At 42.5% G+C, this 24,370-nt stretch overlaps 2 protein-coding genes across 5 annotated transcripts in view; one reads left to right on the top strand and one right to left on the bottom strand.

The window, feature by feature from the left end:
- The window catches only part of PREPL (prolyl endopeptidase like), a 38,466-nt gene extending 15,279 nt beyond the window's left edge, over positions 1–23,187 (bottom strand). The window contains exons 1-8 of one of the 4 annotated variants that reach the window (XM_075535802.1): positions 22,786–23,187; positions 20,983–21,517; positions 10,497–10,619; positions 9,054–9,120; positions 8,238–8,444; positions 7,205–7,340; positions 4,567–4,783; positions 3,813–3,998 (exon numbers count right to left, since the gene is read on the bottom strand). In XM_075535802.1, the coding sequence (XP_075391917.1) occupies positions 3,813–3,998; positions 4,567–4,783; positions 7,205–7,340; positions 8,238–8,444; positions 9,054–9,120; positions 10,497–10,619; positions 20,983–21,201 (1,155 nt within the window). In that variant the 5' untranslated portion in view covers positions 21,202–21,517; positions 22,786–23,187. Of the gene's footprint in view, positions 1–3,812; positions 3,999–4,566; positions 4,784–7,204; positions 7,341–8,237; positions 8,445–9,053; positions 9,121–10,496; positions 10,620–20,982; positions 21,518–22,781 lie in introns of all 4 variants that reach the window. The other 3 variants (XM_075535801.1, XM_075535805.1, XM_075535804.1) reach the window with 3 other exon arrangements.
- A 95-nt stretch (positions 23,188–23,282) lies between these two features.
- Positions 23,283–24,370, top strand: part of CAMKMT (calmodulin-lysine N-methyltransferase) — a 461,032-nt gene continuing 459,944 nt past the window's right edge. The window contains exon 1 of the mRNA XM_075535807.1: positions 23,283–23,537. Coding sequence (XP_075391922.1) covers positions 23,409–23,537 — 129 coding nt within the window. The 5' untranslated portion in view covers positions 23,283–23,408. The remainder of the gene's footprint in view (positions 23,538–24,370) is intronic.

Consider the following 24,370-nt stretch of genomic DNA (forward strand, 5'->3'; position numbering starts at 1 on the left):
CAAGATGTTTTAGAAAGAGAGCTCTTCATTTATTCCCCTCGAATTGGGATTATTTTAAAGGACACTTTGTCTAAAGCAGTGGTCCTCAGCCTTCCTAATGCTGTGACCCTTTAATACAGTTCCTCATGTGGTGGTGGCCCTACAACCATAACATTATTTTCGTTGCCACTTTCTGTCATTTGCTACTGTTTGAATCAGGCAACCCCTATGAAAGGGGGGTTCAACCCCCAAAGGGGCCAAGACCCACAGGTTGAGAACCACGGGTCTAACGCAACGTAAGCCAGCACTGGAGTCAGAAAGAAGCAGGCAACCCCACGCCTTAAACACACAGAAGTGAGGAGCCCACTGGGCACTGGGTCCGCAGCCCACACAAGCACGTTCCCTGCCCTTTGGTGAGGCCTTGCGACAGTTCTCTGGGATTCGGTCAGTGAACTGTCTTAGCTTTAGACCAAGTTGGATCATTGTTTTTTGGGTGTATTTATACAACTAACGGGATCAAGGTCAAGGTATTAAACACAACAAAGACTGTTCCAAGGCTACAGACTTTGAAAAAGTTTGTCCAAATGATGTAGAAATAAGATATTAACTATCTCAGGGACGTATGAAGATACAGGTCCTACTGAGATAAGCCTGCCATATCATCTCTGAGTAAACAGGAATACTTGTGAACCCTAAGTTGGCCAGGTTCGAAGATACTAGACAGAAAAAGCGCTGAGCTTCAGCAAACCCCAAACCAAACCCACCACAGTCAGTCCCAACTTGTGGTGATTCTGTAGGGTGGAGTGGAAAGGCCCTACAGGCTTAGTCTTTTATGTCACCACACTGTTCTCCAGAGTGGCTGGTGGGTTTGAACGATTGACTTCTTGGTTGGCAGCGGAGCACTTTAACCACTGTGCTACCAGGACTCTGTAACGAGTTACGTATTAATGATTAGGACATGCCATGGTGAAAAGAAATTAACTTGAGGGTACAGAATCCACCTTCAAATGAAGCTGATGTTTGAACGAAGTGAAAAAGTCCCCAACTACTTAGACAGTAAATACCAAAACTTCTTTATGTGGGGAAGAAAAAGAGACTCAGAGAATATACCGATAAGCCAGGCCAGGAGGTACAAGAAGGGTTTTGCATTCCTGCTGCTGAGATTGAGTTTTAAAATTCTGTTGTCAAAGATGCAGTACCACTCTGGAACCCACTAGGGTCCAGCTACCGCCCTTTGTGTGTGCTGTGTCTACCAGTGTGCTGTGCTTCGTGAAGGTTAAGCTTTGAGCCAGACAAGTCTCTAAGGAGCACGTGACATATCTAATTCTTGCGGAAGAACATTACACCAGCCTCAAAGGACCCCACAGATCAGGGAATGAAGAGTTAGAAATAGATAATACTGTTTAAATACTCTTTGTCTAATGGAAGCTCAAACCACAGAAAAAGAAGCACATCTTTAATTCAGGGGTACGGATACAAAATATAAGCGATCATTTTACTCAGAAATCAAACATAGTAAGCTATAATGGGTATTCCTAATTTTCATGACATAGAATTTTGTTGTAATAAATACACTGCCAACATTTATGCGTCTCTCCCATGCCCACTGATAGGTGCCACTGAGGCATCCGATTTCTAGGGATGGAGCACAACTGCTTCTAGGACCTCTGAGACTACACATCTACGTGGGAGCAGACAATCCCTGTGTTCTGCTGGCGAGCGGCTGGCGGTACTAGCTGCCCCTTCGGCTAGCAGCTCAATAGGAGACGCACTACCCCACTATTCTAAGAGCGGTCTGGATTTGACAGTAACCAGGCAGTGAGAAGAAATGGCCGAGCACAGCAGATGAAGGCAATGAGGAAATCCCTGAAGTAAATCGCTCGTTTCTCTACTTACACAGGTCTGCTGCGGAATGATGGGCTTTCTGTTCCCATGATGATGGCCGACTTTCTACTCTGCCTTATGGGGTCCCTGTGAGTCCGAGTTAACTCACGGCAGGGAGTGTGGCTTGTCTTTGGACAGAATCCTTTCGGGAGCACCCAGGGGCTCTCTCGGGCAGGCACCGGCCACTAACTGAGCCCATCAGTCGCTTTGTGGGAAGGATGGGGCTGGCTGCTCCAGCCAAGATTTACTCTCAGGAAACTCCCTAAGGGGTCACAATGTGTCAGAATTGACATGGCGACAGGGGGTTTGATTTGATACGGTCTTTTAAGAGATGAAGCATTACGTTTTATAACTGACTTTAGTAGCAGCTGTGAATTTTTGTTGTTTCAGGACCTTGTTATTTTTATTTATACCACTATAAGAACCCTCAAAACGAATCTCTCCTTACCCCTCACCTCTTCTTGCTTCAGTCTAACCTAACAGTTGACTTCCTGCAGTAGAACTGAATTCCTCACATCCTCCCATCGCTCAAAAACGTACACAGCGCCTCTCCTCCTGACTGATGCAGGCATTCCTCACCGTGAGTCAGAGAGCCTCACGCCACGGCTTCATCCACAGAAATGCACCAATGGGAATTATATCTTCCATGGTTCATCTGAAATTCTGCTTAGTCCATAAAAACGTTCCCAAGCCCTCTTCCACCTCTCCTCTGAGCTCAGAACACATTTTCTGGATTTGACCTCATTTATTCAATCCGCTGTACACTCTACCTTTATGGAATATCTCTTATGCTAAACTGCATCTTTCCTCAGGCTGGATATTGTCTCCTGCTATCTTAGCCTCTCCTCCAAGACTGCCCAACACAGTGCACACAGGAGTCCCATAAACACCCACGGCACCCCCTGGAAGGCATCCACCCACGGCACCCCCCCCCCCCGCCAAAGGCATCCGCCCACGTCCCCCCCCCCAAGGCATCCATCCACGGCACCCCCTGGAAGGCATCCTAGCAGAACGGTGACAACACTGAGCTCCGAGGGTTGACTGGTCGACTGGCTCAATAAGGCTTTTCACATCAAACAAAAAGGAAGCACTTCTACTTCCCTTCAGAGCCTGCTACCTTATCTCACAAGTTAAGGGTGTTTCAATCTGTGTAAATGGGATGCAAGTTTCCATTGTGAGAGCCGAATACCCTTCTGGACCACAGTGAATTAGTGTGTTGGGGGACACACACTGCCACTCCCACGGTAGAAAGAAGCAAAGCTACTCCCTTTCCCGGGGATACGAACACTGGCAAAAAGATGACGATACAGACACACAAACTGGGGCAAAACTAGTACCTCTGCTGGGCTGTGGGATGGGAGCAGCAGGCAGAGGTAGATAACAGTAGCCAAGTTGTAGGGTACTAGATCTATCAAGTTACATCTGTACAAAGAGAAATATAATGGCCTAAGACCTTACCTCCAAAGTCCGAGTATGAGACAGTATTTTAAGTAAAACTGCATTAAAACAAAGCTCTATAAGCACTTCTAAAATAAAATTTACATATATAAGAAAATAATTTTACATATCTATAAATAAAACAATAACGAGGGTTCCTGGGGGGAAGGGTGGGAGAGGGAGGGTATAATGGGGAGCAGATATCAGAGTTCAAGAAAAAAGAAAATGTTTTGAAACTGATTGCAGAAGCAACTGTACAGGTATGCGTGATCTATTTGATTAATGGAATGTTATGACATCTATAAGAGCTCCCAATATGATGGAGAGAAAAAAATCCTCATTAATTTGAGACACACTCAGGGTGCTCAATTTTGTCTAAGTTCCTTTTAAGAAAAAGTACAGTTATTAAAAATTTAAATGTTGGATTAAGAAATTACACATGCATTTTGATTAACAGTACTGCTGCTTGATGAACAAAATACTGATTAATGGTATTTGAAAAGTAAACACACCTTTAGAGAGCGCACTGAGTCATCAGCCAGACCAATCACATTCACATAAAGGAGATTGCTGTGCTTCAGGAACAGGACACAGTGATCCTTAAACATGTCCAAGTCCACGACTTTGGTATTTCTCTTCATCGTGAAAAATAAATCCCAATTCATAATAGCAGGACTATCAGCTGCTGTTCTCATTAGCTGTTGGAAGGGAAAAAGAGGTAACAAGAGATGAAAGTTTCAGCATGCAGAGAGTAACCTATCCAAAACAAGACCACAAATGTTCTTCCTACTGTTTGATGAGCAGCTGAAGGCATGACCTCGGAATCAGGGATGCGTGTGACCGGCTTTAGGTGATTGAGCCCATGCTAACGTGCTGGATGGTAAAAAAGTGTCATCCTGAGCTTAGCCGACGGCCAACAATGACCACAGGACTGTCAGCTGGCTGCAGATGTGTGAGTGAGTCGAGCTGAGAATAGCAGTCCAACTGCCAACTAACGAAGTCCGAGGTTTGTAAGTTTTAAAAATTAAGTCACTAAGTTTGGCTTCTATTAAACTGATCTAATCATGCTAGAGTAGGCCAGTTATTAACCTGTTTAGGAACAACGAAAGACAGAGGTCTTGCCCCTAAGGGAAGAGAAGAATGATTAAGAATAGTGTTGCATAGGAAGGTGGCATAGGTTTCTACGTCCAAGAAGCAAGAAATGCAGCTGGCGGGAGAGTGGCCTTCTCAAGCAGCCACCTAGGAATAAGGCAGACTCAGGATTACCTTGAACTCCGTCGGCTCGCCTACATTAGTGAGTATGTAGAGCTCATCATCTCTGTGTTCAACGTAGTACAGGACCCCAGGAATTCGCTTCTGGATAAGGACTGGTGGGTCCCAAGGGCTCAGGCCATCTACCAGCCACACTTCAGAAGTGGTCTTGTTCATAATATTTATGGTGAGGAAGCGACTGTCTTTTGTGAGATAAAGGAAGACAAAATAGCTATATAAAAGAGAAAGAGAGAAAGAAATATGAAAACCTAGTAAGTCTCATGGTGTAGCATGAAAATTATAAGGAATTAAAGTGAACAACACACCTTAAGGAGAACTTATTCAAGCATGGGGGAAAGCAAAATGTAAAACTAATGGATGGACATTATGGCTCTAAGCACAGCAATTTAATAATCCGATCCTCTCTATAAATGAATAGAAAATTCTGTCTCTGACATCATGCTTTTCAGTTACCAGTTTTAAAAAGTGATTTATTATTGCTGTTTGGTAAAGCTGTTACATGATTTGTTTTTTACATTTTATTTTTGGTGCAAACACACAAAGCAAAACCCACCCCATTTCAGTGTTCAAGAGTAATGACCAGATACCAAGTGGTTTCATCCTTCACATGTGTCAGCATTCCTGTCCTTTCTGCTCCAGAGGTTTTACTTGAACTCCCTGCTCCTAACTTTTTCATCTGTGCCTTACAATAGCGGCGGTTGACCTTTTGGCCATCTATAAATGGCTTTTATTTTTTTAGTTAACATAATACTCAAGCTTTACTCTTTGGGTAAAACTGCTATTTAGTGTAAACGTGACTTCAGGGGCTCATTTCAACGTAAGGTTTAAAGAGCAGCTCAGTGTCATAATCTCAGGGACTCCTCCAGAATCAACAGGCCCAGTAAATCGGGATTCCTCAATGAAATGGAGTCCATTTCCACATTTTCTCCCCCTTTGGAGGATTCCTGTATTATGACACTGTGCAGCAGACAGTCGGGCACCCAATAGGTCTTCTCGTCTCAGGTGACGGTGGCAAACTTTTACATGCTTCATTAACAACTCAGCATTTGCAATTAACAATGAATTTGTATTCCCTCAGTAGTCTGTATAAAATCAAACTCTACTTTGAACACAAACAACAATAAAAGAATGGTTAAGGCCATTTTCATCTTACTATTCTTAGTTCCTGCCAAAATCAGGACCTTCAGTCAACCAAGACCAGCACTTTAAATAGCTTCCATTTTGGGAGACATTACGACAACTATTAAACCAAACCAAAAAACAGTAGGTAGGACAGGAGGTGGCGGTTTGTTCTGTAAAGGAATAAGTAGCACTAATCTCAGTGTATGACATGAACACTGTCACTTTCCCTACTCTTGGTGAGAGAGATTTGCATAATCTGCATTTAATGACGTCACACAAAGGGGCTCTGCCCTAGGAGAAGACAGAAAGACGGAGACCTATTTGATTGAAGAGGGATCCACTTTCCTCCTCAAATGCCATCTAAGGAAGCAGTTCTCAACCAGTGGGTCGAGCCCCCTTTGGGTGTGTGTGTGTGTCTCGAACGACCCTTTCACAGGGGTCACCTAAGACCATCCATCAGAAAACACATATTTCTGATGGTCTTAGGACCCGAAACACTGCTCCTCTATCTGTCTCCAGGCGGGTCCGCCCACATGCTGATAGGCCCACCTACGAGTACCCGGAGTAAAGACTGCTACCCATGCCACACCATGCTTCAAGACAAAACTTCATTGATTTGTCATTACAAAGAGTTCACAATATATAATTCCATATTTTTTGTGATTAATCACTATGCTTTAATGATGTTCAATTTGTAACAATGAAAATACATCCCGTATATCAGATATTTACATTATGATTCATAACAGTAGCAAAATTACAGTGATGAAGTAGCAGTGAAAATAATGTTATAGTTGGGGGTCACCGCCACATGAGGAACTGTATGAAAGGGTCCCGGCTTGAGGAAGGTTGATAACCACTGATGTAGTAGAAAGAAACAGCACCAGATAACTTGGCTTCTATTCTTAGTTCAGCAGCTAAACGGCTCTGCAACCTCAGCTAAGTCACAGCTTTTTCCTTCATAAAGTAGGTTGGCGGTGTTCAAGAGTAGTATTATGTGAGTCATATGTGTAATCTTAACTTTTCTGGTAGGCATATTAAAAAAGCAAACAGAAATGTATTTTATTCAATCCAATATAGCTATAATAAAATGAACATGCATTCAATATAAATTGTTAACAATGAGCTAGCTGTTTTACATTCCTAATTTGGTTGGTGTGAGCTCTTCAAAATTTGGTGTGTATTTTATGTTTTCAGCACATCTCCAGTCAATATATCCACAATTCAAGTGTTCAGCAGCCATATGCGGCTTGGTGGACATGTTTAGGGCAGTTCAGAATAAGATAATCTAAGATTTGTTCAAAATTTCACAATTTTTTTAAGGTTTTGATATGAAAATTTTTGGGTATGCTGACCTTTATGAAGATTCTATTTTCAAAAAAGATTCTATATTTACAGACAGGAACAATGGAATGTCACACCTGAGCACAAAAAACATGTGCAAAGTTCAAGCTATTTCTGTATACGACATATATCTGGAGAACAAGATTTAAGGACGTGATTCCAGTACCTTGGGTCTTTTTCTGTGTAAAAACGTTCATTACGTTTGTTATCACCAAAAGTGGCTCGATAGACGTCGTGGCAGCGAAGGTTCCTCTGGAAGGTGTAGAATAAAACATCTTCCTCTTCTTCATCTTTGACCCATTCTAAAGGACAAATTTGGAAGAATTATACACAGCCATATTCTTACAGTTAAAATAAAAAGCAAGAGGGGGTGGACACACACATCCCAATTTGGATTGCCAAATTGAACTGCAAATTTATCCCTGGAAATTTAGTACGATAGGCTCCACGGTATATAGGATGAACATATTGCTGCATCAACTCCAAGTTCTCAAGAACTTCCAGGCTTCAGAGTGGTTAAGATTCCAACAAGGACCTGCACATTCAATATCTGGGAAAGAGTTTGGTAGTCAAACCGGCTTTCAGCTGACGAAATTTGTTTAAATCTACAAATTCCAACTTAAAGACTGAAGGGGAAAAAGGGATCATTTTCTCTCAGGCCTAAGAGTCTTTTCGCCCCTGTGCAAGACCCTGGACAGTGGAAATGATTCGGCACTAGGCTGCTGGTGCTTTCTTGCTCTGACTAGACGCTGTCCCTGGAAGCGTCCCGTCACATCCTGACTGCCACCTGGCTGACAGCGACTGCACGACACCATCTAAGCAGAGACTGATTTCAGACAGCTGGAAATGTGCACAACTTCTTAGATTCAGTTATTGCAAAAGACTTTAATTCAATATTGGAAAAAAAGATTATGATACAGTTTATTTGCAAAAGTTTATGATATGCAATAAATTAGCAGAGAATTTTTCGATACAGCAAAGTACTGTACGTTTTGGACTCTGATCTTAATTCTTTAAAACACACATGTTATTTTAAAATCAGCGTATTTAGACATAAAATTAAAGACGATGTGCTCTGCTGAATGAAAGACACCCAGGAAGGTGTCGAGCCCACAGGGCTAAGTGGAGGCCCACACCTGCTCCCACACATGGCAGCTCAACCTGCTTCAGGAGTGGGGCCATTCCCTTGGGAGGCTTACCAAGACTGGACACGTTTGGGAAAGATGCTTCCATAACAGGCTGGTCGCTGAGCTTCACAACTATACAAGTAGATGCTTCAGAATCCTCAGTTCTTATCTTGGCGGCCACATATTTTTCATCTGGAGCAACTCTGATACAATCAATGAAGGGCTGGTCTAATTTCAGTTCCTCCAAGTTGAATAACACTTCGTAGTTGTCACTGTCCGCTGTAAAAAGAGCATGAAAGATAACGTACTTCAAATATTTAGCAACTGTGTTTCATTGTTTTAAATGAGCATCCCTCTTCAGCAACTTAAGCTGCACCTAGACTGGCATTCGCTACTTCATATTGCTGCAGACTGATATTCAATTCAAATGGGGCTTCAAAAAGTTTGTGGGAAAACTCCATTATCTTTTAATTCCATTTTCCAGCAAACTGTGTGAAGGACCCCCCATGGTACTCTATGCCTCAGCTTATGTGACACTGGTCTTGCGGACAACCTTTCTCAACCACAGTCTAGATAGTACGAGACTACAGACCATCTGGAATGATGTGTGCAAAGTGCTTAGCTTAGTACCCGGGACACAGTAGATGCTCGAAGCATGCTGGTTTCTACCTCTATTCTCCCTCTTGAAGCCTTTAAGTGTCCCTGTTACAGAGACCTTAACCAAGACCAAATAGCAAAAACTGGTCATAGAAAAGGGAAAAAAAACTCAAGCATAATCTTAAAAAAATAATTTCTTTACTTTTGAGGAATTACTATCAAATTTCCCATGAAAAATACAAGCCATGGAAAAGCTATCAGAGCATCTTAAGAGGATAAATTGTGATGTACCTTCTTCATCTTTTGAACGAACCAAGCAGCAACCTTCTTGATAGTAAACAAAACCTCCGTGTTTCACCTGATAGCAAAAAGATAGGAATGATTCATTTAATAACTGATTGAGCATTATTTAGTTTAAATGCGAGGGAGCTTCAAAAATTTGTGGAAACGGAAAAGATAATGGACTATCTCCACAAATATTTTGAAGTTCCCTCACAGAACTTTATCATGGACTCTTCTAGATGAAGAAATGAAGTTTCGTATGGCAAGCAGACCTGTTGGGGGCATATGAACGAACACGCACAAAACACAAAACAAACCGTCTTTTACATCATAGTAATTATGGAATGGTTTTCATATGTGCACATCACTGGAGGCTTTCCAAATACATACATGCATGAGATAATTAGGAGAAGGCACAACAAAACCATCTCAGCTATATGAATATACCGGGAACATCTGACACCCCTACACCACAGATCAGAGGTTAGGGACTACTGATTTGATTCAATTAACAAGGTTCAAGTGGTACCTTTTAAAAAAAAATTTGGCATCATTAAAATAATTCACAATGATGCAGATGAGCGACCTCTGACTCAGAGTAGCCAGAAAAGCCAGCAAACAATGCTCTGAGATGCTCTGCTCTACAATCTGTTGCCAACTGTGCGCTATTTTGATTTGATTCAAAGAACTGTGCTTGCTCTAGCAGCACACATACTAAAATTCAGAAAGAATTACTCACCGTGGGGTGACAAATATAGGCAGTTAAGAGATTAAGACAACAAGCATTACCAATCTCAGACCAGTGCTCCTACCGCCTACATATCAACCCCGACTACTTAACGGGAAGGACTTTAACTGACAAAGGACACATTTACTGCATGCTCGCTAGTGGCACAATGTTAAACCGGAACCCGTGGTTTACAGCCACCCCGTGCTATCCGCACGCATATGTCTGTGACTTCCATCCATAACCCGTGGTTCTGTCTCTCATCTTGCTGAAAATTTTGTTTGTTTGATCTGTATCTTCATTATCTATGATGGTGGCAACCATAAAATGGCTAGACAAATAGTTGGCTTTATACTATTTTTCCATTTCCAAAAATGTGTAGAGAAAGCAATTGAATTCTTTTCAGATGATAAATATGAATTAATTTCTTTTGACCTTCCTGTAATTATGCAAACTGTAAACAAAAACCAGACATGACTGCTTCCAAAAGACAGTTAAATGTATTACATACACTTGAAACATTCACCTTAATTTTGACCTTTACAATTTATTTTAAGGACCGCATTTACACTTACTCTTGGCTCGCTTTAAAAAGTCAAAAGCAGTAAAATTTGATGTGAGACAGCTTTTCAAATTATAAAGTATCTCATTTGTATTGACTGGTAATACCAGGTTTTTATAAATAGACGTGCAAAAAAAAAAAAGAGCAACGTGCAAGAGCCCACCTCTGCATTTATGATTTCGTATTCTTCTTGTGGCTGTGTTTCCAATTTAGTTCTCACTTTTTCAAAGGCATCCATATTTTCTGAAGGGGAGTCTTTGTTTTCTTGTTTAAGAGGCAGGAGATCCTGAAAAAAAAGTTTTATTAGCAATGATGAAACTATTTCAAACTAGAAAAAAAAGTTGTCCACCACCCCCCAAAAATGATCATTCAATTCTCTGCCAGTTTGTTCAGGCAGAGTTCTAGGCAGTGTTCTCAACGCCAGCTCTCTGCACTAAGCTTTACGAAGGACCGCCAACAGCTGGTTGAGTTTTTACTGCATGGACGAGTGTGTCCACAGTACTCTCCAAACACAGTACAGATAAGCTAAAACCAGAGTCCATATCAGAGTTTGCGGTCTAAAATGAAACATCATCACAAAACTGAAAATCCACTAACATATGGGAGGGTCATCGTCATGCATATTTACTATTTCTGGGCGGGCCTGAACGGTCAGCTCTTCGTCATAGGAAATGTGGTGACCATTTGCACCACCCAGGAATTCCAGCCGAGTACTAGGAACTGCCGCTTACCTCCCCCTCCCCCACTTACAGGCTTGTTTGTTGTGTACAATCACAGCACTGTTGTAGTGTCCGGACAGCTGTGAGCGTGCCTCTCTCTGCCGTCATGTAGCTCATGACACATTCTAGGTTACACAGAACCTGCCTCTGCCACATCTATCTTCGTACTCTAATTGGGGGCTACAGCCGAAGCAGGACTGAAGGTAATACAGCTGTGTCCAAGACTCATCCTCTTAACTGAAGTTACATTCTTGGTTTAACATTTTTCTGTCATAAATCCAAATGAAGCACTCTATAAATAATTCCTCAAAAGGAAATACGCCCTGGGAAACTGGAACTTGACATAATAATCATAGAGCACTCCAAGTTATTTTGGGGTCTTACTCGGTCACAGCAGTGAGTGCTTCAAAATTTACATTGCTGCCCTGGAAGTGATGTTGGATACGACTGCTCACTGTGAGGTTGGTGGTTCAAATTCACCACTCGCTCCTTGGGGAAGGAACAATTTAGTCTAGGACACTTTACAAGCCAGAATCGACTCAGTGGCAGTAGGTTTGGTACCGTCATTAGAGCACTGGCTGTGATGTGAACACCAGATCAGTGTTTCACAACCACCAGCAGCAATGTAGGAGAACAACAAGGTTGTCTGCTGCCATCAAGATTATAACCACAGAAATCCAAGTTAGGGTCACTCTGAGTTGGAATCAACTCACTGGCAGTGGGTTGGGTATGGGTTAAGCAAGAAAGTGAAACCTAATTCTTTTTTTAGCCAACTCTTAATACTATACCAATCTACTTGTTTTAAGGTCATATGCTATCAAGTAAGGGTGAGGTGAGTAATACTTTAACTTTGCTCTAAATTTTAAGAAAGTTACATCATTCCAGTGCTAGAAAAACTGAGCACACCTGCTGCTTTCCAGGTGACTTATCAAAAAACCATGAAATCACGAGGAAGGAAGCTGTTCTAAAACAGAAGACCCGGAAGATGTGAAACTTTAATGGCAACAATGTTGAACACTAAAACCAGAAAAATGGGAAACAGAGAGGCACTAATTCCAACTTGGGTAGGAAGGGACTGGACCAGGCTGAGGCAGCTTCTGCCAGAGAGCACAGACTTGCTTCAAGAGTCCTGGAGTCGTGTCCAAAGAACACGAGGCCACCTGCCTCCTGGCCATCTCTGGGACAACGTGAGCATCAAAAAGAGCAATTATTATCATTGATTACAAAACACTTAAAAAGAAAACTCACAGTAATCACTTTAAAACACTAAGATGCAAACATTATTTAAATGAAAGGAGCTAAAAAAATAAAAATATTTACTCATAGGTTCTTCATAGAAGAATACCAGTGAGTAAGTCTAAGAAAAATAATAGAATTGGAACATTACTGGTTAGCAACTTCCAGTGAAACAATGATTTTGGATAAAGATCAGTGTTTGCTAAACTCATTAGATAAACGAATGTTGGGTAACATTTACACAATAAAATGCTCTGGATTACCTACTAATTGCAAAGGAAGTAATACTCCATCAACAATGGAGAAAACTAGCAGTTGTTACCCTAACTGAAATGATCAAATTTACAGCCTAACATCCCCTGCCCTGCTTCCCTGCTGGAAGGCTTAAGTGTGGAATATACAATAGAAGTCTATACAACACTTAAAATAAATGCACTACATATATGAATTTCAAATTAATGTTTAGTGAAAAAGCATGTTATAGAATTGTACATACATTATAAATAATATATACTTGATTACATAGTTTTAAAACATATACAGTACTACATATTATTTGCAGATTACTATATATCTATCTAACATGTAGCTATTTATAGATAGGCTAAGGGTAACAATTATCTTCTGGAAAGATAAAGGAATGTAATCAGGGAGAACACACAGGACTTTTCAAGTATGTAATTATTTTAGTTAAAAAAGTCATGTTGAATAATAGTTACATGGAAATTTGTTATGGTATCCTCTATGACTGTATAGATTTGCAATGATTTATTATACAAGGCATGACAAAAGAAAGTACTGTGAATTAGGTTACCTGAAGTTTAGTCCAGGACTCCTAACAATTGATTTTGAAACCTTGGGCTCTGTGGCTTTGGTTTTATCCTTTGTTACAAAAAAAGTTCACACATTTCCTAAGTGATTACTTGACGAATTCTGACTAGTTTAAGTAACCAAGATAGTGTGGTGTAGACATATAAAAAATCTTGGCATTTAGTTTTTTTTGGACAAGGATATGAAGAAAATTTATTAGGGAAAACACTGTCTTCAACAAATGGTGCTGGGAACACTGGATACTCACATGTAAAAGAATGAAGCAGTTAACTACCCCTTACACCACATGCACAAATAACTGTATATGCTCGTGTATAAGCCGAGTTTTCCAGCACATTTTTAATGTCGTTTTAGTGGTAAAATTAGGTGCCTTGGCTGATATTCAGGTCGGCTTAATACGGTAACTCAAAATGTATCACAAACCATAATAAAGGACTCAAACTGGCTAATTCTGTGTGAGATTATTTTTCAGTAATAAAAATTATAGTTATAATGGTTACAATGTATTTACTCCCAGAAACATCACCCCACAGTATCTGACTATGTAGTAGTCATCATGCAAGGGTGCAAGGAATATAAACATGTATTACAAAACTATTTTCTTCAAAGATTGCTGATCTAACAGAGGTGACAGAACATTTAAAATGTTCTACAGTCAGTAATCTCATTTAGGTAAATATGTAATGGCTCTTATGGATAAAACTACTAATTTCTTACGCATTTCAAACTCCTATCATCTGCCTGTTGGAATAGATGACTTGCTGGTGGTTAGTGGGTTAGGTGTTAGGCTGCTAACCAGGAGATCAGTGGCTCAAATTCACCGGCCACTCCGAGGGAGAAAGATGAGGCTTTTCACTGCCACACAGACTGAGTCTCAGGAATCCACAGGGGCCGTTTTACTCTGCCCTATAGCTTGTTATGAGTCAGAACTCTAGAGCAGCAAGTTTGGTTTTGGTTTGGATCAGAATACCTATCTTAGTAGGATATTACATGAGGGGGCTTCAAAAAGTTCATGGAAAGATTCCATTATATTTTAGTTCCATTTTTCCATGAATTTTTGAGGCCCCCCTCATATTTGTTCCTTTTACAACTTTTAAGATAGGAATACCAATGAGGCTACATATGACTGTGAAATAACTACATGAAAGGTAAAGATAATTCAAATGGTTTTGGCGCTATTTGGCTTTGGAATGTTAATAGGGAGCCTTATCACTTGTCTGTTAATCTGTCATACTATGGTGACTTGCATGTTGCTTAAAACGATGTTACTGGTATTTCAAATACCACCAAGGTTGCCCGAGGGGAACAGGTTTCAGTTGGAATTCCAGACTAAGAACAGACTACAGAGAAGGAGCTGGCTGTTCACTTCTGAGGGATGAGCCACTGGAAACTTGTGAACAGTAATGAAACATCGGCAGTTATGCGGAGACCCTTAGGAATAGCAGTAGAGCACTGTCAGCTATGGTGCCAGGTGAGCCTCTCAGGTCAGAAAATAGAGAAAATGACACTGAGAAAAACTGCTCTCTCTATAATAATGTAGATGGGGTAAAACGTTGGGACCTTTATTGGCTCAGGAGAATGACTCAAAACAGAAAGAAAAAGCTGCAAACATCCATTACAAATTGGAACTGGAATGTATGGAGTATGAAACTAGGAAAATTGGAAGTCATCAAAAATGAAATGGAACACATAAAGATTGATATCCTAGGCATTAGAAGCTGGTGTGTACTGGTATTGCCATTTGGAATTAGACAATCATGAGGTTTCCTACGCCAGGAAGAACAAATTAAAGAATGATGTCACATTCATCAGCAAAAAGGACATTTTAAGATCGGTCTGGAAGTACAACGCTATCTGTGATAGGATAGTATCTACACACATACAAAGAAATTCAGTCAATGTAACTATTATTTGAACTTACACATTAATACCTAAAGCTAGTGAAGAAAATGAAGAATTCTACCAACTTCTTCAATCTGAGGTTGACCAAACATACACTCAAGATGCATAAATAATCACTGGTGACTGGAAAGTTAAAGTTAGAAGCAAAGAGGAAGGAACAATAGTTAGAAAATATGGGCCTAGTGATAGAAATGAAGCTAGAGCTCACATGATAGAGCTTTCACAAACCCATGATCTCCTTCACGGAAAACACATTTTCCAATAGTATAACTCATTCCTATAGGTTGAGTAGAATTCCAAGGGTGTAACTCTTAAAGGTGGAGGAAAGCCTCGTCTTTCTCTCGAGGAGCGACTGGTGGTTGTGAACTGTTACCCTTGTGTGTAAACCACTACACCACCAGCCTTTCTCTTAATAATCCATGGACTTTGCCAAATGGAATACACAGGAATCAAAGTTCTATATCTGTGGAAAAATACAATGGAGCAGCTCAATATCAGCAGCTAAAATGAGTCCAGGGCTGACTGTGGAACAGACCATCAATTGCCCTTATGGAAGGTCAGATTGAAGCTGCAGAAAAATTTTAAAAGTCTACAAGAGCTAAAATATGACCTTGAGTGTATTCATCTTGAACTTTGCAAATATCTGAAGGACAGATTTGATACACTGAACACTAATGGCAGGAAACCCAACATGCTATGGGATGACAACAAGATCACTCATGAAGCAAGTAAATGTTATTAAAGAGGCAGGAAAGATAAAGGTGGATGTCAGAAGAGAAGGTAAAACTTGTTCTTGATTGCAGAATCACAAAGGCAATGGAGTGAGGGGATAAAAGAGTCGAAGAGGCAATTTCAAAGGGTCGAGAAGACAAAGTAAGTTGCAAAGTAAAGAAATGTACAAAGTTCTGGAGCTAGAAACCCTAAAAGGAAGACAGTGCTCAGCATCTTAAGCTGAAAGAATTGAAGAAAAAAATTCAAGTCTCAAGTTGCAATAGTCTATGGACAAAAGATTGAGTGATGCAGGAAGCATCAATGGAAGGTGGAAGAATACAGTCACTGCACCTAAAAGAACTGGTGTGATATCAACCCATTCTAAGAGGTAACAACATATGATCAAGACTTGATGGAATTAAGAAGTCCAGCTGCACTGATGGTCTCAGCAAAAAACAGGCTCCGGGAATTGATGACCACCAACTGAAATGTTGCTACAAGCGGATGAAGCCCTGGAAGCATTTATCCCTCTACGCTAAGAAAGCAGAAGACAGGCTCCAGGAATTGATGACTACCAACTGAAATGTTGCTACAAGCGGATGCAGCCCTGGAAGCATCTATCCCTCTACGCTAACAAAGCAGAAGAGACCTGTATTTGTATCCACTCCAAAAAAGGTGACCCAACAGAATGCGTAAAGTATGAAACAGTATCATTTAATAATGGTTGGTTGTAGTAGTACATGGACAGGGAGCTACCAGAAATTTAAGGGGATTCAGAAGCGACCATGCCATGAGCTGTATCGCTGCTGATATCAGATGGATCTTGGCTGAAAGCAGGGAATGCCAGAAAGATGTTGACTTGTGCTTTCTGGACTGTGCCAGGGAATTTTTCTGTGTGGACCATGACAAACTATAGACAGCACTGAGGAGAATGGGGATTCCAGAACACTTCGCTGTGCTCGTGTGGAACCTAACAAATGAAACAAGGGAACACTGGTTGGAAGGATGAGCTGCAGAGTTGTATCCTGACAGTATTCTTATTGAATGTTTAAGGAAGCAAATAATCAGAGGCTGGTCTACTATGAACAACGAAGCATCAAGATCAAAAACTTCAAAAAACATGTGGTATGCTGATGGCACAACTTCATCTGCTGAAATCAAGGTGAACTTGAAGTATGTGCCGATGAAGATCAAAGAGGGCACCTCTAAATGAACTGCAACTAAACTTAAGGGAAAAAGAACTTGAGAATTCCTCGTGACAGGACCAAAAGGTAGCTTCATGAGAAATAGAAAAAATGTTAAAGTTGACAAGGATCCACAATTGATGATCATAAATGTAGCAGTCAAGAGGTCAAAAGACACCTCCCCCGAAGGGTTACAAGCAAGGGACGACACACATTTTCCTCTAGTTCCCGATGCTTCCTCCCTCCAACTACCATGACTCAGTTCTACCTTACAAAGCCGGCTACACCAGAGTACACACATTGCTGCAGAAAAGAGCAATCGACAAATGGAATTCAGGATAGATAAAACCACCAGTAACAGTAGTTTGAGTATCAATATCATAAGGGTAGAGGGATTGGGGTTGGGGAAGGAGGCAAAAGGGTTGGGTATAAAGCCCCTCCACTCGGGGGACAAATAACAGAAAGATGGGTAAAGGGAGACAATTAACAGTGTAGGACAACAAATAACAGTAAAATATATAATTGATCACGGCTTCATGAAGGTGGGAGGGTGGGAGAGGAAAACAGGAGCTGATATCAAGGGCTCAAATAGAAAGAAAATGTTTTGGAAATATTGATGGCAACAAATGCACAAATGTGTTTGATACAACGGATAATGGATTGTTAAGATTTATAAGAGCCCTTCAATAAATTATTTAAAAAAAGAGATCAGAAGACATACTACACAGGACAAATGTGCAGCACAAGACTCTAAAGTGGAGAGGGTCACAGATGTCATGCTGAAGACTAAGGTGTTCCTGAACCAAGTGTTTTCAATTTCCTCATATGCATGTGAAAGTTACACACCGAATAAGGCCAAAGAATTGATGAATTTGAATTATAGTCCTGGCAAAAAATACTGTTAAGTACCATGGACTGCCAGAAAAACCAATGAGTTTGTCTTAGAAGTACAGCCAAAATGCTTCTTAGAAGTGAGGCTGGTGAGACTTCATCTTGTGTACTTTGGACCAGTGATTGAGAGACCAATCTTTGAAAAAGGGCACCCTGTTCGGTAGCGGGGCAATGAAAAGAGGAAGACCCTTGGCGAGATGGTTCCACACAGTGGCTGCAACAATGGGCTCAAGCACAAGAGCTAAGAGGAAGGCGCAGGAGCAGGTGGTGTCTGGTTGTTGTGCACAGGGTCGTTGTGAGTCAGAACTGACTTGACAGCTGCTAATGGCAACAGTAGGGCACATATCCCAATGAGGGCATGAGGGGGGGCACCACTACACAATCCATAACTTGACTCTATAGCAAAACATGTAGCCAGTGAAGACTGTAATAGCCTTTATGCCAAGTGTTTCAAAACCCTTTTTGGATTTCAGAATTTATAAAAATTAGGGACCATCACCTTATATTCTCTTTTATTCCATTAACCCACTCACTGCCATCGAGCCAGCTCCGGCTTGTCTCGACCCTGCATAGCTTCTAAGGCTCTGAATCTTCACAGGAGCAGATAGGTTCATTCTTCTGCTGCAGAGTGGTGGGTGGGGTTAAACCACCGACCTTGCAGTTAGCAGCCCAACACTTACCTGACAGTGCTTACCAGGGCTCCGAGATAAAGGCAACCATCCCGCACTGCCAAGTACAACTGGCTTTCATTCAAAACGTCCTTCAAATCTTCTCTCCAAGCCCAAGGCCATGACCTTGGCTTAGCTTCTCGTCATTCATCTGAGTTCTTTTAAATAAGTTATGGCATTTGGCAGTACTGTACTATGATTACACACACACACAATTATTATTATTATAAGTTTCCCCCTCTTGGCCTTGCCGAGATTTTTTTGGTCTCCTTTCCTGAAGCTGTGATTCTTACCAATTAGGAGTGCTAGTGACAGGTAACTGCCAACCTACTTATCTTAGGAACTACTCCTACGGCAAGAATTACAAATCTATGTTGCAGAAACAGGTAACTGACACCTGTTTAGTCTCTCTGCTTTTCCTTTTTTTTTGGGTGGGGGGGCGGTGAGGGTAGCCTTTTCACATTATAATGACCAAAGAGTTTAGAAAGTATTTTATAGGCAGATCAGTGCAGGATAAGCTGAAAGAGTAACCCATCCCAATACAGAACTGCACGATCTGGTTCGATGCTCATAGTTGAGTATCACTATCTGGTATGTGAGTGTAACGGAGTAGGTTCATCTTGCCATTTGGCTTGTGGAAAATGAAAAGCTAACGTAGACTTGCCAATAAGAACTATGGAACTGAATGTCTCCAGCTAGGTTTAGGTCAGCAATACTAGATCACCAAGTCTCTCCAGTTCTTAAATGTGCAACTGTCAATGGCAGCCTGGGTATGTCAGAATTTTAGCCATGAAACCAAGACTTGTGTCCAGCAGAACCAGGGTGGGCTCCAGGAATCTACTTTTTAAAAAAGTGTCTTTGTTCCCCAGCCAGAAAATGAAGAGTTCCTGGTCACACTATCTTAGCTGGGTAACTTGCTTGCCAGCATTTCTGTTACATACCAGGTGCTGTTCTCACTTGCTCTTTCTTAATTTAAATCTTTAATTAAAGTCATGTGCTTTCACTTGGCTAATAGTGGTAATGATTTTTGCTATTTCACTAGCCCTCGGGAGTAGACAAAGCAGAACTCTGCAGGTGTTTTCTGAAAGAAAAAAAGAAAAGTTTGTTCTTGGCTAGAGGTCTCTTCACAGTTGCAGCGACATCTTTATAAAGCTTCTCCAGGCCCCAGGGATTATCATGATCGCAATTTGTAGATCGTCTCATGTCTTCTGAAGGAAATGGCTGACATCTAACTTGTAGAAGCGAGGCCACTATATCAAGTAGGACAACTATTATTTCTTAGAGTGACAAAGTTCGAGTAGAAGATTTATGCAAGAGAATTGTAAACTTGTTTCAGGGACAAATGGAAGGAGGGAGGGAGGATAACCTCTGTGTAGGACTGAGCTACTCTTGCAGCTGTTACCCTGAGAGAATTCTTCCTTGCTATTTATAAACTAGAACATGAGATAAAGGCCTAAGATGCCAAAATGTTCTAATACAATAAAAAATTAGTTTAGTCCACTGAATAAAATAAAATATTTTATCTTCTTAAAACAGGGTAAATCTATCATAATAAAAAGATAAAAATGAAGGAACAAAGAATATTGGAATTCTAAGTAAGTAAAGTGAGAATCAAAGTACTAAATGAAGCCATGGAGACTAAACTGTAAGGGCTAACAGTAAAAGATTAGACGCTGAAACAAACACAAAAACCTCACGTGTCAGCTCAAAAGAATAACTAGAAAAATTGAGTCAAGTAAGATTTTTAAAAAGAAGCATGCCACAAAATAAAACCAGAAATTAAGATGTTAAAAGTCACAAGTTTTGCTAAGAGAATGCAAAAATATCACTCCTAAATATAGTTTAAGATGGCCGCTAACCTCAAGGTCAACAGTGCAAAACCAAGTATAGTTTAAGAAACCTACAAAATATAATGAGTAAAATGAAGGGGGAAGATGCAGTAGCATAAATGGGGAGCAGTTTCATCTCCAGTCAGAAGGATGGCCACAGAACTTGATAACCCAACCCAGGACCTTGCTGAGGTGGAAGGGTATACCAGTAATAATGTCACTGGACAACAGGTGTCAACTGGCACTGCCTCTGGCAAACTGGTCACGCTATAATATCAAGGCAGTGAGGTCAGAAAGACTGAAGTCATGCCCACTGCTGCTAAGGGCAGAGAGTACTCTAAAGTACCTTTCTAAAGATTAAAGATGCACGTCCTTTCCCCACCCCCCTTTTGTTGTCTAACAGCAAAATAACACACTCACCACATAGCCCTATTTTGTGAATTTGGAGTTCATAAAAAATTATACTTTCAAATGCATTAGTGAGCACATTAAGGTGGATCATAAATTTATATTTCTTTGCGTGTGTTTTCTTACACAATTCTGTGACAGAATCTTGAACCCGAGAGTTTAAAAGATCAAATGAAAATTGCTGAGAAAATTAGAAAAATCCCTACTTTATTTCTTAACTAGAACGAACCTTAATGACCTATAAAGAGTTTAACTTAAAACAGTCCATACCTTACAGGAGAAGCTCCGACTTGGGATGTTTCTTGCTAACTCTGATATCTTGTTCTTATTCTGCAGACACTTGGGTAGGTGGTATTTTCTCAATTTTATTCTACTGTAACAATGATCAGCGAAGTGACCGCGATTCAAAGGCTGTTTCTGCATGCATTTCCCAAGGTGAGGAACACTATACTTCAGAGCCTGGAGGAGTAATCTGGTCTTCTGCTGCATGGTGTCAGGTTTATGTCCTGTTTGGGGCTGCCAGCATCATGAATAATTGTATAGGCATGCATAGATACTGCAGTAGGTTTTCAGAGCATCTAAGATGGGCAGTTCTTATCCTTCCCCTTCAGTGCCAGGCACCCCTTAGGTGCTGAGTAACTGGAGGCAGCTGATGACTCCAGTTAAATACGTTTGAAAATGTGTGCACATTAAGATTCATTCCAATCAAACTCCTGGCCGATGTGACTGAAATGCCTCACTTGTAAGGTCAATCCTATCAGGCTCAAAGCTACGCAGCACTCATTCTGGCATGCACAGGGCCAAACTAAAACAAATAAAAACACACACACACAAATAAAGATCTGTAAATAAGTATACTCGATGTAATGGGGCATCACTGTAGGAACTCTGAGGGTATTAAAGGGCTCTGGTCTTACACATGGTGAACATGGCTGGTGTGTGTGGACAGGAGGACCGATTGGAAAGCGTCTAGCTGCAGAGGGAAGAGGGGATCCTAAAATATGTGTTGGGCACATGCGATGTGCCAGGATGCTTTCATATACTTTAAATTTTCTAAGAACTTAATGAAATCGCAACTATTATGCTTATTTTACAGGTGAGAAGACTGGGTCTGAGAGGTTGAAGAAACTGATGATCCAGGGGTCACTAAGTAAGGGTATGGGAAAATGTCCAAACCAGTTTGTCTCTTAAATCATGGACATAACAATTAGTCTTTAACCTTAAAAAAAAAAAAGTAACGCGTCTAGCGCGTATATTACAACTACTCACAATGCTTCAGGATGAACAAATCAAACCCTTGGTTTCTGCTGGTGAGTTGGTTATTTGCCCTGATATGTAAATCTGTTATGTTTAGGTTTTGGTTTCTGCAAATTACTGTCTCTGAGTCTCAGTTTTTTCATCGGCAACGCTGAAAAAAAATGGCACCATTTACCTTAAGGGCTGAAAAAATGGCACCATTTACCCCTTAGGGGATTGTTGCTGTTAATAAAACAATTTACGTTAAGCTCTGCACTCCGTGCCTGACACGTAGTAGCCAAGGTGGCTACTATAATCAGGATCGGATTAATCTGGGCACTTTGCACACTGTTGCATGTCATCATGGAAGTCCTTCCAGAAAATTCCCCCCTCCCCCGCGTCAGATTTACAACAGATCCCTCCAGCTACGACGCAGCCGCCTCCCCCCCACCCCGCCCCCTTTATCTGCTATGTGTCGCAGCAAAATAATGGGCGGGCGGGGATGGCGGACAAGCAGCCAAGATTCGTTTTAAAAGGCTCTGCAGACAGGGGCTGCAAGAGGCTAAACCACCATCATTTATTCCGCCGCTGCGGTCCATTCATTTTCCATTCCGAGGCAGAAGGTTCGGGACCCGGGCGGGGTTAAGCGAGTTGCGCAGCGAACCTAGGTTTTGGACCCCGGGAATGAAGCGCTCCCAGAGTGCCAGGGAATTGGAGCCAAGCGCCCTGCAGTGGAGGAGCACAGCCCCCGAAGCAAGGGCCAAGGGGCAGAGGCGGCCGGGTGGGAGCAGGAAAGGGAAAGGGGAGACACCCAAGCACCACCGCATACGTACGCACAGCGAAAAAGAGCCCGTCCTCTGTGGGCCCAGCACGGAGTGAAGGCAGGCCGAGGACGCACAGCGGTTCGGACCGAGCGCAGATGTCACCCACGCCGCGTCCAGCCGAAGTCTGCGCTGGGCAAGCCTGGGAGCGACAACCTACGCAGAGCCGCGCAGAGCCGGGCTGCAGCACGTCGGGCTCCGTCACCGGACCTCGCGGGCGCACGGGGCCTGGGTCGCCATCTTTATTATGGTCAAGGAACGTGGTGGTGGGCTTCTTCCCCCTCCTCCTAGGGGCAGTGGCCACGAACGATATTTAGAGTCCTTTGAGTTCAAAGCTGAAGCAGCGGGGCCGGGGGCAGAGAGCAGCAGCGTCGCACCAGCTTTGCCGCCGCGCCCCCAACCTCGCGTCCGCCCTCACTTAGGATGGCCGCCAGCCGACTGGTGCAGCGGTGAGGTCAGCGCGGCCGCGGTTGCCAAGGAAACGCGAATACCGGAAATGCGGAATTCCGGGCGGGGCTGCGCGCCGGGGCCGCGGGAGGGAGGCCAGGCATCGCAGGTCCTGACAGGGAAGAAGTGGGCAGGTCCTGGAAGAGGAGACCTGTGGCAGCGGCAACCCCGGGCACTGGCGTCCTCCGTGAGATGGAGCCGCGGCTCAGGGACAGCAGGGCCGGCGAAGCCGAGCAGCTCGCAGGCGGCCACCCTGCAGGCGGCCTCGCCGCTCGGGGGCCCAGGGCCTTGGCGGCCTCGCGCTGGAAGCTCCTGCGCCAGGTAAGGGACGACGTGCTCGGCGTCCACCTCTGGCCACTCCCCTCGTAGGTTCCAGGCGACTCCTGAGTTTGGCCTGGGGCCACCGCAGACGCGCCCCTTGCTTTACTTAAGCCCCTCGTTCCTAGCCTCTCTTTTTCGTCCCCCTCTCTTTCGGATAGATGGACCCATAGGAAGGGACCAGGTGGGGCTGAGGGCATCCCTGGTTGAACTGCTGGGAAACTCAGCTAGCTGTCTTTTTTGGGGGGGGGGCGGGGGTTGTAGTGGGGGTTACCCTTTGCACGTCCGTCGTTTTGGTGAGACCACCGCACCCAACTCCACACCGCGGTCCTTTCCTGCTTCTGTTAGGGTGACTCCCACAAACTTTCTTCGTACTTCCTAACTTGTAACCTAACTATCGAAGCCGGTGACAGGTCTGCACCCTCCGGCCCCAAGGCGCTTGAATTTCACTGAGTCTGAACGTGTTTGAACTTGTGGCCCTGCAGGGCGTGACCTCGGAGTTTATCCTATAACGGAGCTGAAAAGGAGTAGGAAAAGTTGCCACTGTGAAAGCTAACGGGTTTTGTTTTTCCTTTTGGTAGTTTGAAGGGTGAGATTCTTGGTATGGGGTGCACTTGTCATTCTGGAGGGTACTTGGTAATACTCCGAATAATGTTATCTCCTGCTACTTCAAAGCTGCTGCTGCTGCGGTTGATCACCTGTGCGCACCGTTGACAGGTATTTCTGATTTGTCTTCGTTGACCTGCACATTTGAGGGATCCTTGCTTGAAGTCTGTTATGCCCATACCTTAGGCTTCCTGCTGGAAACGCGACTTGAGGGGATATTTTCCATTGCT

Source organism: Tenrec ecaudatus, chromosome 17 (assembly GCF_050624435.1).
Source record: "Tenrec ecaudatus isolate mTenEca1 chromosome 17, mTenEca1.hap1, whole genome shotgun sequence".
Taxonomy (NCBI): domain Eukaryota; kingdom Metazoa; phylum Chordata; class Mammalia; order Afrosoricida; family Tenrecidae; genus Tenrec; species Tenrec ecaudatus.